Raw genomic sequence first — 19441 nt, forward strand, 5'->3', positions numbered from 1 at the left:
ATAAATGACATATATCCACACCATATTGTCATCCTATTTCTTTCAGGTTTGAGTATTCTAATCTAACTGGAGGTTTTCACCCCTTAGTTTTAGCTTAGAGAACTCTTTGCACTAAGTTCCATCTGATTGTGATTTCTTTTAAGTGTCTATCCATGGTTTCAGGGATCATGAAGAGTATTACTACGTAGTAGACTTGAGTCTATTTTAGCTATTCTAAACTTTTATCTTTTTTATATTACACAAAGGATTGCCCAATAATTTATACCAATAATTTATAGCATTCAGTGGCATTTTTAAAGGGTCGAGTGTGACTCAAAATGCAAGACATTGTATGTTATTAAAACTAAACATAAATATTTATACTCTCCCAAGAAAAGCATAAGTATACCTAAAATTATATTTAATCCCTGCTAAGAATGTTTTCAGTTTCTGAGATATTAGCAATTTAAATCCAACCTTTTTTTCAATAATATCAGGAAGAGCAATGAACGGTTTATTATCTCCAACGATAAGTAAACTTTTGTTAATAGAGAAGAAATGCCAGAGGTGCTTGACCATATAGAAATCACATATACATTTTAAATGACTCAACATGGGCACTGTTCAATTCTGGAACCATTTTGACTTTGTGTTAATGAACCAAAGAGAAGCTACTAGAGTTGCAGTTAATGAAACAGCTCTAAGTCAAGTTACAGTTGTTTCAGATCATTGATTATAGAGCACTATATATATTCATGAGTATTGGAAAACATATTAGCAAGAAGCAATGTCTGCTATGCAAATTAAATGGTCATCTTGTAAAATGGTATTTCACTTAAAACGTTTGGAAATAACAGCATGGTACAGCTGACAAAAGTTATGAGTTGGGGTCAGAAGACATGAAATTTAGGCCTAGATGCACAAATGTTGACTGGTCAAAATTGGGTAGGTTACCTCTTCCCTTTTTTGCCATTTTCCTTCATGGGCAAAATGGCTTAATAATATTGACCTTACACAATTATAAGAGTTAAATAAGAAAATCATCTTAGTGATTTATAACCTCATAATGCCAGACTGAATGCATTAACTTTTTAATTAACTGAAGCTATATACAAAATATAGCAGATAGCAATGTTGGGCAAAATATAAAGATTATATTAAAGTCAAAATATTGCAAAAGAGATCATTCATGATTGCAATCAACTTGCCTTTAAAAACGTGTTCAAGAAGTATTTGCACATGATCCAGAGGGAAAACTACACAGAAAAAAATTGGAAAATTAATGACAAAAAAGAGCAATAGAAATTTTTCATTTACTGTTCTCAGGTGGAGCATGCCTTTTAAAATTATCTTTTTACTCAGTTGAAACCAAAACCTTATTTGAAGTAACGGTTGAAATTATAGGCAGATTTTATGAATTTTGAGCAAATCAAACAATATAGGAAACAAATACGCTACTAGCCTAGAAGAATCATTCATGTGGATTTCAAATGTATTCCTTTTTACAAATGAATAGTCACCTTAAGTTGGTTTTATAGACTGTATGTCTGTCAGAAGTTAAGCATGCTGAAATTGAGGGCTCGAGGTTGAATCAAGACACGAGGCAGTATCTTCTTTGTTTCTCTGGTGATTAATCTTTATATACCTGCCAAAAGATCCTGGTGAGAACATGACCTTGAACTTGTTCTCAGGTTTTACCTTTGGCTATCCTGGTGATGTAGCCCCCTAGTCTAGATCATATGTTTTGTTAGCATTAACTACATAGTGACTATAAGTTTTGATTTATAAGTAGGGAAAATAAACAACTATTTTTAGGAGGGTAATTTAGAAGAAAACAGGTAATTACCAGAAATTTCTTGAAATTGCTATTAATCTAAAATGAAAATTTAGTATTCAATGACAAAATAAAATACACTTACTACGTTTTAAGATTTTTTTTCTTATATTCAAAATCACATTAGGTGACAGCAAAAAATAAGCATTAAGTCAAAAGTCCAACAATCAGTAACACTGTAATGACTTATTAGAATGTGGTATATCTACTTGAGAAAATGCACTTCAGCAATTAAAATAAACACTAACAAGACAATTTAGTGGGCTTGAGAAATGTTTTTAATATAAACCAAAGAGAACTAGCTAGAATACATGACTGTACATTGTATTTTCAATTATGTGAAAAATATGGATACTTACTGAAAAAAGATTACAGAATTCTAGTAGTTTTAGGGTGTGAGAGTGAGAGTCATTAGAGTTTTATCTATGTCTTTTTTTCCAAAACATTACTTTATTATTATTAAAGCTTAATAATAACAAGCTCTTTATTTTAAAAAATAAAAAAGTGCTTTATTTTCAAAAGCACTCAAAATTATATTCATTTTTTATGTTAATATGCCATTAAATTACCTTTGCCCAAAAAGCACTTATTTTTTAAGGACAGTGGATAAAATTAAATATACTGCTCTTCTTAGAGATAAGTTATGTCTATTTTATCAAGTAAATTAATATTAAAATTAATATGACCTGTTTAAGCTTTTGCTAAGTAATAAAATTACATGTCTCATATATTGAAAGCAAACAAAAGTCCAAACAAGAAAAGGATACCTGAAAAGTAGAAATGTTTATTAAATAAAACAAATTAAATCCTCCAATTTTTTTCATGAGCTGCATTTATTAAATTCTGACTGCATTTATTTTATTTACTACTTGAGTGTAGGTCTCTTAGACTTTTCACTGTAGAATGGACCTTGAAGAAAGGAGAATTATGTTTAGCTTCATTATGAACCATTATCTATTTGATGGGTAAGTATTAGGGGAAAAATTATTCTAACCAAGCAATCTTAGGAAAAATGAAGGAATGTTAAAGGAAAGCAGAGAAAATGTAATTCTAAAAGTAGAAGGAACAAAAAAATAAGAGGAAGGAAGGAACTTAAATAAAGCTTGTAATTGACCTTTGAGATTTGAATTCCACTCAATTCTGTTTGGTAGCCATCTTTGTTGTCAGTCTGTAATCTTAAATGGACTATTTTCTTAGTCTCAACACTATTTGCCAATCTAATACTTTGCAAAGGCAGAATTTTGGGACTTGCTGTAGACACAGACCTGATGAGAAGGCCAGTGCTTGTCTCCTTGGATTACCTTTCACCTGCTTGCTACTGCGTGTAGACGACCCCCACATCCCATCTTCCTGCCCGCTCTTCCTATTCTTGTCTCATTAAGTTTTAACGCATTAGGACAACACCCAGTCTTCCTTTCTTTTATTTCTTAAAAACTCAAGGGTGCCCAATAATGATTAAGAAAGTTTCTATCTCCATTAAATGTTTTAAAGTAAAAGCTATGCTCTCATGTGACGTACTCAAACTTTTCTTCAGTTTTATTTTGTGAATTACGTATTATATTAAAATACTTAAATTCTGATGCTGCCTATCTTTCTACCAGAGTGGAAGAAAGAATTGGTAAAATCTTAGCTGATTCCTCGGTAAGAAAACAGTCACTTCCCTTCGAAGCAACACACCAAAATATTGAGAGAACAAGGGTCACTCCCATACACATTTACACCAGAAGACACAACACGTACTAAGTAGCTCACTAAAATGTATGTCGCATACTAAAAGTATGTCACAAGTACAATGAGCAAACGCAGCTGTCTTTTCTCAGCATAACATCAGCCCAGATCAACGCTGGAGGCATTGTACTCCTTGGCTGGGGGAAGCAATAGAAATATTGGTAAACATTTTGATCCCCTATAAATTATTAATGAAATACATTGTAATCAAAGTAGCAATGAGGTTTACTTGACCTGCACTTTCATTACAGCATTCTTACATTATTATAGATTGTGGTTGTGCTTTAGAGATTTTCTTAACCATATTTATAGATTAGCTTATTTAATGAACCTATTAAATTACACATTTGTGTCCTGGGGAAGCGGTCCCTCCAAAAGAGCTTGCCTTTCATCTCAAGTGGAGACTTCTACCCTGGAATAGATCAATTGTCATATAATCTTTTCCTTCAATAATTTACAGTGTTGTAGCTCATGCAAAGTTCCTTTGTATTTTAGTTCACTGACTTAAGGTGCTCTGTGAATTCAACTTATAAATAACTAATATAGACCTTGTTTTGTGATTGAAATGAGGGGCAGATTGAGTTGACCCTTTTGATTTTCAAGCCCCTAGCAGTATGGATGATATTCATAACCCTTTTCAGCTTCATTCTGCCTAAACTCTTTGAAGTAAACTATAATGTGCTGACATCCATGACCTGTTCTTTGCCAGCAGTTCTTCAGCTCTAATGGACTTTGCTTATTCACAGAGGATGGCACCCCTCTTGAACTCTGTCTCATTTCGTTTCTTTTCTTTTCCAGACATCTCTCAGTTTTTCCCACTCATGTTCTAAATCATTTTTGAGCACTTTAGCTCTCTAATGTAGGAGGAGAAATACCTCGCACTAAAGAGATCTGCTTTAAATTTGATTTAAATAATGTCTTTTCCCCCATAGCATAATAGTTTTAAATGTCTCTGAATGAATATTTGGAAAGCAGTTTATGTTAATTTTTATTTTTAATTATATTTAAAAGATTATTTTCCAAAAGAACTATCACATTTTCATTTGCATGTGTAAACAAAATGTAATTTTATAATCTATTATAGGTTTTTTAAATTTTTCTTTCTGTTCTAGTTTTCTCATTTCTGACTTTTATATTGGATTATTTCTATTGACTGTTTTAAAGCAATTACAAGACTGTAATTCATATAGCGGTGCCACAATAAAATACATAACAATCATAATTCTAAGTCAATAATGCTATTTTCTTTATACATAATTACACATCTGGTTCGCTGGTAAATAGTTTTAAAAATGAGTAAATGTATCCCAGTATTTTTTTCTCTGACCTTTTATGCTTCTCAAATGTGCTGCCATGTAAAAATTTGTTTTATATGTGTATGTGTAAATAATAATATGAATCTTTTGAATCTATGAATACATATTTACATATTTATATAAATGAGTTAACATTCATACTTTTATTCTTTTTTCGTTTGATGGAAATGCATTGATTGTGGTGAATATCATTTTTCAGTTTTTAGCAAAAGTAGGAGTTTTATTGATTTTTTTGTCACAGAAATTTTCAATATCTAGTGATACAAATATCTCAAGTCTCAATTTGTGTATCTAGCAAATGATCAGAATAATAAAAAGATATTCTGGTAAATATTTCCCACCAATACTTTAGTCAACACAGTTCTGTCCTCGTGCTAATTCCATGTCATTCAAACTCAGTCTCCTTTTTTCTACATTCAGAGAAGCCTTTAATTACTTAAGTCTTTAGAGAGATGTATGGCACCATATGGATTTATCTCTTATAGTTGTTTTCTTCAAGCTAGTTTTACTGTTTTTTCCTTCTGAGCTCTGTTTTCGGATAGGACAATATTTTTCTTTGCTTTGTTTCTGATTCTGCATGATCTTTTCCTCTTTTTAAACTAGTGTACTAATAAGTATCTGACATGTAAGAGAAAGACTTCGATTTATAAGAAAGGTAAATCTGGTTATCCAAGCAAAGAAATATCTTTGGAAACAAAGGTCAGCAGAATTTCAACAAATTGTGTGATGCTATTGGAGCAAATCTCCTTGTCTTTTCATGCCTTACACATGTTTCATATTGCGATCACATTCTAATGTCCAGAAAGCATTGAATGTATTAGCATCCTATTTCCCTGAAATAGGAAAATAGGTGAAAAATGAATCTGCTGATAAGCACCTGGGTGTGAACATTAGAGAACAACAACAAAAATTTGTTGAAATTTCCTACCAGGCCATTCTCTTGATCATTTCACACATTTGGTAGATCACTTAGGCATCAAACCAACTCTCAGTCCTATGTGTGTTTTGTAAAGGTTGTTCGATTACCATGGGCGTGTGCCTCCACCTCCCCGTGCAGTAATTCCACTGAAGCGTCCCAGAGTGGCTGTCACAACAACTCGCAGGGGAAAAGGAGTCTTTTCCATGAAAGGGGGATCAAGATCTACTGTCAGTGGGTCTTCTTCATCAGGCTCTAAATGTAAGTAATGTTCTTTATTTTACTTCTCTTTAAGGAAGGGTGGGGTTAACTGTCATCGCATAAATGCCTGTACTAAATAAATTAATTGGATAATTATGGAGTGCCTGCTATGTACAAAGTATTAGTGAAACATCAAATAGATAAGAAATGGTCTTTGCTTTCCACCACACTGCATTACAGTAGGGGAGACAGACACAAATATGACTAACAGAAATCCAGGACCAATTTGAAAAGCATTTTATCAGAGCAAATAACAATGTGCTTTTGGTCCACTTAGTTTGTGACATATTAAAGTCCTGAAATAGAACATGTTGCTTTTAATGAAGAAACAATTTTTTTTCAAAACGGAGTACATACACTATGTTTTCAAAGAAACATTATACAAAATTAGTGCATGTTTTGAATATTTGAGCATTAGGGTAATTAAGATAGGCAAACAATAGAGATGTTGAAAGCATAACTTACCATACTATTCTTAATTATTATGAGACATGTATCTAAAAGCATATTTAATATTATAAAGATAAAATAATATTTTCATAACTTCACTAATTATTTACATAATTAATATTTGCATAACATCATTAATTAGTAAAAAGTAGAGGTACAAACTTTCTAACACTGCTAAATTTTTATATGGACCAATTCAGAAAAACCCTAGTTTGTTATTAGAATATTATTCCTAAAGAAAGAGTAACAAAATTTTCTGTATTCTTTGGGATTACATTCTAGCAGAGAGGAAACATACAACGAGCTGATGTCTCATCAATATGTAAAAGAAGAAAGCTATAGAGGAAGTGGGAGCACTATATTTCATAGGATGGTCTGTGATTGTGTGATGAGGTAACATTTGAGTGGAAACCTGAAGGAAGTGAGAGAGTGTGAGAGTGAGCTCTGAAGCTTTCGTGGGCAGCACATTCTGGGCACAGGAAATGGTCAGTGCTGAGACCTGCAGTTGGAATATTCAAGGAGCAACAAGGAAGCTAGTGTGGTGGCAACAGAATGAGGGAAGGAAAGCATGGCTGGAGACAAGATCCTAGAGGTAGAGGGAGGGCAAGTTTCCATGAAGGTTGGTAGTGCATTGTAGGGACTTTGTATTTACTCTGCATCCAGTCCTTTAAGACAAGTAAGACAAATACTGTTCTCTGAGTTTTATTGATGAGTAAACACAGAAGGTCATGTCGCCAGTAAATGGTAGAGCCAGAACTAGACCCCAGGTCTCATAATGCTCATACTTCTGTGCTATCTGCTATAGAACACTGCCTTGTACCTTAGCACTATCAGAAATGCTAGGAAAGAATCATCATTGAAGTACTTTATTTTTACATGAAAGTGTGCAAAAAATAGTTCAGGAAGCAGGAAGTTACTGATTCTTAAGGAAACTCTAAAGATTGGTGTGCTCAGTTTTACTGAGAATTTGACTTAGCTAATAAAACCTCAATAGCAAACTAAATAGATTTACAGCTCTCTATGTGCTTATTTGTCCATTTATCTATCTATTCAGTAAACAGATAAATATAAATTCCATTGTGAGTCCTAGTGATAAAAGAAAATGAGTTTCTGCAGCAATCGCTAAACGGAGTCTTACATACTCTAAGATTATTGTTAAATGTAAAAAAAGTTCTTGAATTTGGTTCTTGCTGTGGAAAATTGAATATTGAATTGCCTGCTAGGTTTATAGAAGACTTTCTTCCACCATTGGTAATATTAACTTCATTTCAAAGAGAAAAATATAAAGCATGGTTGGATTTTTTTTGTCCTGTGGTCAGTTTTAAAGTAGTATTTATCAATGGAAAGATTACTGAAATTTTGGCTGGGAAAGTTCTACATTGTGTCTAAGCTTGGCAGGGCATTTAGCATGCCTGACCCCCAAATTCTAAATACCAGAAACATCCCTCAGTGTTTGTAACAGCTGCTAACACTTTTTAATGTTCCCTAAGGAGATGATACCACCCTAGTTTAGAACTACTGATATAGAAAAATAATTGACTTACCTTGTGATCATTCTCTGGCAAGAGCAGCCATGTAGAAATTGGTTGATGTGTATTCTAGTGTTACTGCAAAGAGTATTCATCTCCAGAGGTTATTTTAAAGTAAATATTCCAATATTTGAATGGTTAGGTTGGTTTCGGTATTTTCATTTTTTGGATTTCTAGGGGTTTTTTTTATCATGAAGAAAGAATAGGGACTACAAAAATCTTTGTTTAGGGTCTTATCAAGAATTTCTCTAATTTGTAATAATCAGACTTTCTAGATAGACATATAAGCATAATACATTTTCTGCTTTTAATATAGAACTGTGTGTGTTTGTGTTTTAGCTTGCTGGTTGTATTATCCATATTCTCTTTAGATTTGCTTCTTTGGTGACAAATTGATATGTCAAATTCTGAAAGTGAAATCCTCTACCATAGTAGTGATTTTATGAAGTTTTTATTTTCCTGAGGTGTTGTTTTATATCCCACATAGCTTGGATTTTTTTACAAAATGATTTACAAAAATAATAATGATAGGAGAAAGAATAATAACTAAAACTTTTTTAGTGTTTATGATAGCTGTTGTTTTAAGCACTTTACATATTAATCCATACATACCTGTATTAGTCCATTTCTGTTGCTTATAGCAAAATACTTCAGCTGGGTAATTTATAAAGAAAACAAAATTTATTGCTTACAGTTTCAGAGGCTGGGAAGTTGAAAGTCCAGGGAACACATTTTGTGAAGGCCTTGGTGGTGGTGACAGTGATGGCAGGGTGTCACACTGAGAAATGGTGGAGCAGAGAGAGCAAAGCCTAACCTCCTCATTAACTCTCTTTTTAAAACCCTCCAAACCATGCCAATGACCACCATTATTAATCCGTTCACTACATCATGGTCCTACAATTTAATCACCTCTTCAAAGCCCCAGTTTTAAATTACTATAGTAGGGTTTCCTATCCTCTTAACACTGTCACAGTGGGGGTCAAGTTTTGGGGGGACGGTCAATCAAATGCAATACCCTATCAGTGAGGTATTATCATTCCCATTTTACAGGTGTGGAAAACAAGAATAGAAAAATTAAGTGATATTCCTTAAGTCTCAGAGCTATTGAATAATAAAGCCAGGAATTACTGCCTGGCAGTCTAGTCTTAGAATCTAAGCTCTTGAGCCTTGCCCTTTTCAATACTGCCTCTCTTTAACTTCCGGGAGAATTGTAACTTTTACAGTGATATAATTTTCCATTTATTATTTTTAACCTTGAATTTCACTTTATCTGATACTTTGATCCTTTGCTGATATTGCTTTCTTTTGATTTACATTTCCCTTATATACCCACTTATTTTCAACCTTTCTTTGTGTATTAGTTCTTTAGGAATTCCATAGCAAATTATCACAAACCAAGTAGCTTAAGACAATAGAAATTTGGAGTTCAGGAATTATTGACATTTTTTGGCTTACAGAAGCATCATTCTAGTCTCTGCCTCCATGGTCACATTATGTTCTCCCCTGTGTTTTTGTGTCTATGTTTCTTCTCCTCTTCTTTTAAAGAGCTGGCTGGCTAGCTCAGTTGGTTAGAGCATGGTGCTGATAATACCAAGGTCCAGGGTTCAATCCCTGTACCAGCCAGCCACCCCCCAAAAAATTATAAGGACACTGGTCATGTTGGATTGGAGTTCACCCTAATGACCTCATCTTGATTATATCTGCAATGATCTATTTCCAAATAAGGTCACATTCACAAGCACTGGGGATTAGGATTTCAATATATGTTTTGGGCAAATGTATTTCAACCCATAACACTTTGTCACTTTATTTATGTACATTTCCTGAAAACAACATTTATCTGAATTTGGGTTTTGACAGCAACATGAAAGTCTTTATTTTTTATAGGGAAATTTAACCCTTTTATATGTATTTGATTAATTAATATATTGGGCTATCTTTTATCCTTATTTCAGGTATGTTTGTTATTGCTTCTATTTAAGAATTACAGCATTTTTATTAACATTTTCTAACATTGGTTGTGTCTTTGTTTTGTGTTGCTATAATAAAGTACTACAGGCTCGGTAATTAATAACAAAAAGAAATTGATTTCTCAAGGTCCTGGAAGCTAGGAAGTTCAAGGTCAAGGTGCCCACATCAGTTGAAGGCCTTCTTGCTGCATCATCCCATAGCAGAAGGCTGAAAGGCAGTACAGCACATGAGAGAGAGAATCAGAGAGCCAGAGAGGGCCAAACTCACTTTACAGCAAGCCCACTCCAGCAATAACTAACTCGCTACCATGATAATGATATAAATCCAGAGCCCTCATGACCTAATCACCTCTTATTAGGCCCCACTCCCCAACACTGTTGCATTGGGGATTAAGTTTCCAATACATGAACTTTGAAAGACACATTCAAACCATAGCATTGTGCCTTCACTGTATCTGCTTGGTCTAGTTGTTTGTCTCATCTCTCTCTTCTACAAAATAACTGTGCACTGTTAATTGCTTCCATTGTTATAGAACCCCTCCTCAACACCTGTGTACATCAAGCTGTTTTTGTCTCTCAGGCAGTGAGAGACCAAGAGCCAATGGGATTTCTTTTAAAACTTACTGATAGCTATCTTAGACCTCTCTTTTAACATGTGAGAAGGCCACTTTCTTCTCAGGTGTAAACTGAGATAGGCTATCCACCCAGCAATGCATCTCCCTTCCAGCAATTCCTCTGGAGTCAATAGGACCCTCAGATTCTCCAAGGATTTATATTGCAAGGTACTATAGACCTTCTCCTCACTGTAAGGGAGTTTACTGACTTCCTCTCCCTCGAACAACCCAGAAAAGTAACATTCTTCCTTGGCTTCTAGTAGAGGCAAGCTCCTTTCCAAGCATCCTTAGCCTTAGTAACTCCCCCGCACTCCCCATGCCTACACCTTCCTCTGGAGGACACAGGGTCTTAGCTATAGATGGGTACTCTTCTAGTTTCTGTCAGCCAGATTTGATTTTATTTTATCCTATAGTTTAATTTAGAATAATTTATTTTTGGAAGGTGGGTCACCCCGACACCGAGTATACTCAACTTTCTACTCCTCGAAAATCTCCAAATATTGAAAAATTTAATGGCTTTTTTCTTACACTGAAATGAGTAAATAATGAAATAATTTTTATAAGAAGGCAAATTGGAGAAATAATGCTACTTGGAGAAATAATCCAAACAAGCTTTGTAGTTTGTCACTGAACTACACGTAACCTGAGAATCTATTTTTAAGTCCAGTGGTTGATCATACAGGAGGTTTAATTTTGTCTTCTCTTTCTGGTTCTGTGTGACAAATGTGACAGTCTTGAGGGAAGGCTAAGTGTTAAAATTCGACTACTAAATGTAAACCTGAGATGCTTGAAAAGAAATGTGGTGTGTTTTATTTTTAAGCAGCCATCATTTTTTGGAACTGTGCATTGCAGGATACACATATTACTCTGGAAGAGTGTAGATAAGTAATAGGTAGAAAGATAAATTATGGTATGAAAATATTTCGTAAGGACTATCAGGAAAAAATGATCATTTAAAGTTTATTATGGATATATTAATTCTCAAATTGTGTTAATTTTAAATAGATTCTTACTATAGAAAGACAGACTGATCAATTATGTGCATACTTCATACATTTCCATACATTCAGAGATCAATTCACAAAAATTAACTGTAGATTAGTATTGTTTTAGTGAAATATAAATCTAAACAAGATTTATATATTGGCAATCATAACTAGAATCGTGATTACATGAACTCCCTAGGAGCATACTGACAGATTATATTATATGTACACATATATACATACATGTGTGTGTAAATATTCATTATTTGATAGTAGTCTTATAATTAACCTAGTTTCTGGGAATAACAATAATTTTCTAACTCAAATCACAAATGAAAAGTTTGAGTGAGGGGAGTTTCAAGATGGCGGCGGCTGCGGTGGCTGGCGCGGAGTAGCTGAGGTGGAAAAGGTGGCCACTGGGCCTCGGGCAGCCGGGAAACTTGTGGACCTTCCTCTAGCCATCTCTTAAGGGAGGACTGCTGCTGCTGGCCGGTCGTGGGGGCTCAACGCCACTTTGCCCCCGGCAGGAGAGGCTGCCACATTTACAGGCAACAGCTTTGAAGTGTGGAGCAGGAAAAGAACTGATTCTTAGCTGCAAAAGTGAGTCTTGAAACAGGGAACACGGCGCCAGGGCTGCTGTGGATGCAGCCAGGATCCCGGAGGCTGGGGCCGCACTGAAGGCGGCCAGCTGCTCTATCCAGGATTCGAGGTTTCAGGCCGGCATTAAAGAAGACTCCTGGGAGCGCCCGAGTGGCGCCGCGACTGAACAGCCTGAGGCGGCAGCGCCGAGAACACGGAAGGCAACAAACCAGAGACAGAGCGAGCGCCCGACCTGGCACAGCACTGTGAGTGATCCCTGGCACAGCTCTGTTCGGGGGGTGGATGCCCGCGCGGCTCCCCGCCTGCACCACCAGGCCACTCACTGCCCCGGTGCTGCCTCCATTTTCCCAGGTGCGGGCAGCTCCGCCCTGCTCCGCCATCACTGAGCCCATTTGCTTGGCCTGGCGCGGGGCTTTCCGGACCCTGCAGGCCGGCCTCCTCTCCCACTCCCTCCACGGTTCTCTGGCAGGGCTGGGGGTGTGGGGCGTCCCGACCAGTTTTGGGAGGGCTAGGAAGTACGGGCGGGCCGACTGTCACTCCACCACACCCTGGACTCCGGCCCCGGTAAACTTCCTGTTACTGGGAGGCAGATACCATCTCTGCGACCACCAGTTTGGAAAAAAGCCTAACGAATTTCTGGTTGGGAATAGTGTGGTAGGAGAGTTCCCAGGTCCGCTTGAACCTGCCGGAGAGCAGGCTGCAGGCGGGCACTAGACTCGGTTTATACCGGGGGGATACAAAGGTGAACAAGACCCGAGAAAGATCTACACAGTGCTACAAAGGCACCCAGAGAGACCGGTCGTCTGTGCCTAGCAGAAACCTGGTAGACTTCCTGGGCGAGGCGGTGCTGAGCAGGGTCTTGAAGGCCCAGCTGATAGACGAGGGGTGCAGAAGACACGCCCCAACCCAGCACAGTGTGCACAAAGGGGGGAGACGTGCGGCCAGGGAGGCGGAGACTCGACAGAAACCACACACCCGGTGGGGTCGCCACTGCACGATCTAACAGCCTGGGCCAGAGCACACCGAACGGGGAGAAGTCCTGTACAGAAAGTGAAAGCTCAACAGAGATCACACACCCTGTGGTACGTGATCCACCAGCCCAGCAGAGTACAAGCTGACCAGAAAGGTGGATCCCCGGAGAAGCCCAAGACCCGAGGCAACCACACACACAAGACACTAGAGGCCAACTGAGCAGTCACGGCGGGAGCCATACCAAATTGGCAACCACAGCAACATCCTAGTTAGTCATTAGTCTTAAACCGGTGGACTGTGAAACCCCCTGCCACAATGAATAAACACCAAAAAAAAAGACACCAGAAATACAAAAAATCAAGAAAGTACACCACCAAAAGTTAATAAATCTCATACTCTAGATCCTATAGAACAAGAAGCCCTTGAAATAACTGACAAGGAATTTCGAGTGATAATTCTAAGGAAACTGAATGAGATACAAGAAAACTCAGCTAGACATCATGATGAAATGAGGAAAAGTATACAGGATCTGAAAGAGGAAATATACAAGGAAATCAATGTCCTGAAAAAAAAATGTAGCAGAACTTGCTGAACTGAAGAAGTTATTCAGCGAAATAAAAAACACAACGGAGAGTTTAACCAGCAGGCTTGTCGAAGTTGAAGAGAGAACCTCTGAACTTGAAGATGGGCTGTTTGAAATAACACAAGCAGACAAAAAGAAAGAAAAAAGAATCAAGGACATGGAAGAAAATCTGAGAGAGATTTCAGACAACCTCAAGCGCTCAAATATCCGAGTCATGGGTATTCCAGAAGGGGAGGAAAATGGAGATTCCATTGAAAACATATTAAACAAAATAGTGGCAGAAAACTTCCCAGGTATAGGAAAAATCACAGATCTTCAGATCCAGGAAGCTCAACGATCTCCAAACGTATTCAACCCAAAAAGGCCTTCTCCAAGACATGTCATAGTCAAATTGGCAAAACTCAGAGACAAAGAGAGAATCTTAAAAGCTGCAAGAGAGAAGCGTCAAATCACCTATAAGGGAGCCCCAATCAGGTTAACATCAGACTTTTCATCACAAACCCTAAAAGCTAGAAAGGAATGGGATGATATTTTCAAAATACTAAAAGACAAAGATTGCCAGCCAAGAATACTCTACCCTGCAAGGCTATCCTTCCGAAATGAGGGGCAAATAGTATATTTCTCAGAAAAACAAAAACTGCGGGAGTTCACTACCACAAGACCACCCTTACAAGAAATCCTCAAGGGAGTACTGGGTTTGGTTCCTGAAAAATAACTACCACTGCCATAAAAACCTAAGAAAAATCTAAACCCGCTAGTACAATAAAAATGGCATTCATGAAGAGAAAACAAGCTAACAAAAACACTATCTACAACCTAAGGAACCAACAAACAAAGAAACCAAACAGTAAATCAGAAAGCAAGGAACAAAAGACACCTAAGACAACCAAATAACCAATAAAATGCTAAGAATAAATCAACACCTTTCAATAACAACTCTTAATGTTAAAGGCTTAAATTCCCCAATTAAAAGACACAGACTGGCTGACTGGATCAAAAAGCAGGACCCAACTATATGCTGCCTACAAGAGACCCACCTCACCCATAAAGATTCACACAGACTAAGAGTGAAAGGATGGAAAAAGATTTACCATGCAAACAGAAAAGAAAAACGAGCTGGAGTGGCTATTCTTATATCCGACAAAATAGACTTTAAACTAAAAACCATAAAAAGAGACAATGAGGGACACTACTTAATGATAAAAGGACTGATCCATCAAAAAGACATAACAATCATAAATATGTACGCACCCAATGTTGGAGCAGCCAGATTTATAAAACAAACTCTATTAGACCTAAAGAAGGAAATAGACACTAATACCATAATAGCAGGGGACCTGAACACTCCACTGTCAATATTAGACAGATCATCTAGGCAAAGAATCAGTAGAGAAACACAAGATCTAAACAAGACTCTAGACCAATTGGAATTGGCAGATATCTACAGAACATTCCACCCAACAACCTCAGAATATTCATTCTTCTCATCAGCACATGGATCATTCTCCAAGATAGATCACATATTAGGTCACAAATCAAGTCTCAATAAATTCAAAAAAATTGGAATTATCCCATGTATCTTCTCAGACCACAATGGATTAAAACTAGAAATTAATAACAAACAAAACTCTGGAAACTATACAAACACATGGAAATTAAACAGCATTCTACTTAATGACATATGGGTCCAAGAAGAAATCAAGCAGGAAATCAAAAAGTTTATTGAAACTAATGAAAACAATGATACATCATACCAAAATCTGTGGGATACTGCAAAAGCAGTATTGAGGGGAAAATTTATTGCATTAAATGCTCACTTCAGAAGAATGGAAAGATGGCAAGTGAACAACCTAACACTTCACCTTAAAGAACTAGAAAAACAAGAACAATCCAATCCTAAAGTTAGCAGACGGAAAGAAATCATTAAGATCAGAGCAGAACTGAATGAAATTGAAAACCAAAAAACAATTCAAAAGATCAACGAATCAAAAAGTTGGTTTTTTGAAAAGATAAATAAAATTGACAAACCATTAGCATGGCTAACAAAAAAAAGAAGAGAGAAGACTCAAATAACAAAAATTAGAAATGAAAAAGGCGATATTACAACTGATTCATCTGAAATACAAGGAATCATTCGAGACTACTATAAACAACTATACGCCAACAAATTTGAAAATCTGGAGGAAATGGATAAATTTCTGGACACACACAAGCTCCCAAAACTGAACCGTGAAGACGTAGAAAATTTGAACAGACCAATAACAATAAAGGAGATTGAAGCTGTTATCAGAAGGCTCCCAACAAAGAAAAGCCCAGGACCAGATGGATTCACAGCAGAATTTTACCAAACATTCAAAGAGGAATTGACACCCATTCTTTACAAACTATTCCAAAAGATTGAAACAGACGCAAATCTCCCAAACTCATTCTATGAAGCAAACATCATCCTGATACCAAAACCAGGTAAAGATATAACCAAAAAAGAAAACTACAGGCCGATATCCTTGATGAATATAGATGTAAAAATCCTCACTAAAATACCAGCAAACAGAATACAGCAACACATACGAAAAATTATTCATCACGATCAAGTGGGATTCATCCCAGGGATGCAAGGTTGGTTCAACATACGCAAATCAATAAATGTGATACACCATATTAATAAACTCAAACACCAGGACCATATGATCATCTCTATAGATGCTGAAAAAGCATTTGATAAAATTCAGCACTCATTCATGACAAAGACCCTCTATAAGTTAGGTATAGAGGGAAAGTATCTCAACATAATTAAAGCCATATATGCCAAACCCACAGCCAATATCATCCTGAATGGGGAAAAGCTGAAAGCTTTTCCTTTAAGAACAGGCACCAGACAAGGATGCCCACTCTCACCACTCCTATTCAACATAGTGTTGGAAGTACTAGCCAGAGCAATCAGAGAAGAGAAGGAAATAAAGGGCATCCAGATTGGAAAAGATGAAGTCAAACTGTCCCTGTTTGCAGATGACATGATCCTATATATCGAACAGCCTAAAACCTCTACAAAAAAACTCTTGGAATTGATAAATGATTTCAGCACAGTAGCAGGATACAAAATCAACACACAAAAATCAGTAGCATTTCTTTTCTCCAATAGTGAACATGCAGAAGGAGAAATCAAGAAAGCCTGCCCATTTACAATAGCCACCAAAAAAATAAAATACTTAGGAATTGAGTTAACCAAGGAGGTGAAAAATCTCTATAATGAGAACTACAAACCACTGCTGAGAGAAATTAGAGAGGATACAAGAAGATGGAAAGATATTCCATGCTCTTGGATTGGAAGAATCAACATAGTGAAAATGTCCATACTACCCAAAGTGATATACAAATTCAATGCAATCCCCATCAAAATTCCAAAGACATTTTTCTCAGAAATGGAAAAAACTATTCAGACATTTATATGGAACAATAAAAGACCACGAATAGCCAAAGCAATGCTGAGCAAAAAAAATAAAGCTGGAGGCATAACACTACCTGACTTTAAGCTATACTACAAAGCTATAATAACCAAAACAGTATGGTACTGGCATAAAAACAGACACACTGACCAATGGAATAGAATAGAGAATCCAGAAATCAACCCACACACTTACTGCCATCTGATCTTTGACAAAGGCACCAAGCCTATTCACTGGGGAAGGGACTGCCTCTTCAGCAAGTGGTGCTGGGATAACTGGATATCGATATGCAGGAGAATGAAACTAGATCCATACCTCTCACCGTATACTAAAATCAACTCAAAATGGATTAAGGATTTAAATATACACCATGAGACAATAAAACTTCTTAAAGAAAACATAGGGGAAACACTTCAGGAAATAGGACTGGGCACAGACTTCATGAATATGACCCCAAAAGCACGGGCAACCAAAGGAAAAATAAACAAATGGGATTATATCAAACTAAAAAGCTTCTGCACAGCAAAAGAAACAATTAAAAGAGTTAAAAGACAACCAACAGAGTGGGAGAAAATATTTGCAAAATATACATCTGACAAAGGATTAATATCCAGAATATATAAGGAACTCAAACAACTTTACAAGAAAACAAGCAACCCAATTAAAAAATGGGCAAAAGAGCTAAGTAGGCATTTCTCTAAGGAAGATATCCAAATGGCCAACAGACATCTGAAAAAATGCTCAACATCACTCAGCATCCGGGAAATGCAAATCAAAACCACATTGAGATACCATCTAACCCCAGTTAGGATGGCTAAAATCCAAAAGACTATGAACGATAAATGCTGGCGAGGCTGCGGAGAAAAAGGAACTCTCATACATTGTTGGTGGGACTGCAAAATGGTGCAGCCTCTATGGAAAATGGTATGGAGGTTCCTTAAACAATTGCAAATAGATCTACCATACGACCCAGCCATCCCACTGTTGGGAATATACCCAGAGGAATGGAAATCATCAAGTCGAAGGTATACCTGTTCCCCAATGTTCATCGCAGCACTCTTTACAATAGCCAAGAGTTGGAACCAGCCCAAATGCCCATCATCAGATGAGTGGATACGGAAAATGTGGTACATCTACACAATGGAATACTACTCAGCTATAAAAACGAATGAAATACTGCCATTTGCAACAACATGGATGGACCTCGAGAGAATTATATTAAGTGAAACAAGTCAGGCACAGAAAGAGAAATACCACATGTTCTCACTTATTGGTGGGAGCTAAAAATTAATATATAAATTCACACACACACATACACACATACACACACAAACCGGGGGGGGGGGGGGGGGAAGAAGATATAACAACCAGAATTATTTGAAGTTGATACAACAAACAAACAGAAAGGACATGGTTGGGGGGGAGGGGGGGAGGGAGAAGGGAGGGAGGCTTTGGTGATGGGGAGCATTAATCAGCTACAATGTATATTGACAAAATAAAATTTAAAAAAATAAAAAAATAAAAAAATAAAAAAATAAAAAAAAAAAAGTTTGAGTGAAGTGTAAAATATGCTGTGTTAATACTGGCATAATCTGAATGAAAATTTATTGAGGTATATATCTTTCTCTCTTATTAATAACTGTTTCCCAGTATTTAAAGATTTGGCATGTCCCGAAGAAGAAATTGATACTATAGCTTGGGTTATTTGTCATTTCTTATTTCAGAATTTTTAATATTACTAAATTGTGCTGAGGAGAAAACCCATATAAAGAAAAATATATTAATGTGATAATTTGCCAAAAATAAATGCTGATAAGCACTTAAAATGGATAGCTTTTTTAAAAGTTAAATTACTGTTAAGTATTTCTGTCCCTTTTCAAATTAGTTTGAACTAAAATTATAATCAACTTGTTCTATCCCATGTCACAGAGTCATAAGATAAAGATGTGATGTTGTAGATCAACAGTTTACAAAACTGCTCTACATACGTCACATGTGTTCTACATGTATACCTGTGAGCTTTGGCCGTAGTTTCTTAGTGGAAAAATCAGTATCCTGTGAACAAAATATTCTATGAGCCAATTTCTTTAAATAATTAATTTAAATTCTAAAGTCTACAAGAAATACCTAGTAAATTTGAATGCCTTTGGGAACATTTCAATGTACTTTCAATGACAAAATAGGGGACAGACTCATATAAAATCCTTGCAGCTTCTAACAGGAAATTAATGACAGTTCAAATTTAAGAGATAGCTATTGA

At 36.4% G+C, this 19441-nt stretch overlaps 1 protein-coding gene across 9 annotated transcripts in view; it reads left to right on the forward strand.

Annotated features, from left to right (window-relative positions):
• Positions 1–19441, forward strand: part of RALYL (RALY RNA binding protein like) — a 711785-nt gene that overhangs the window by 624252 nt on the left and 68092 nt on the right. For all 9 annotated transcript variants that reach the window (XM_063079136.1, XM_063079135.1, XM_063079134.1 and 6 more), the window contains one exon: positions 5871–6034. In XM_063079136.1, coding sequence (XP_062935206.1) covers positions 5871–6034 — 164 coding nt within the window. The remainder of the gene's footprint in view (positions 1–5870; positions 6035–19441) is intronic.

The sequence above is a fragment of the Cynocephalus volans genome, chromosome 15 (assembly GCF_027409185.1).
Source record: "Cynocephalus volans isolate mCynVol1 chromosome 15, mCynVol1.pri, whole genome shotgun sequence".
Classification (NCBI taxonomy): Eukaryota; Metazoa; Chordata; class Mammalia; order Dermoptera; family Cynocephalidae; genus Cynocephalus; species Cynocephalus volans.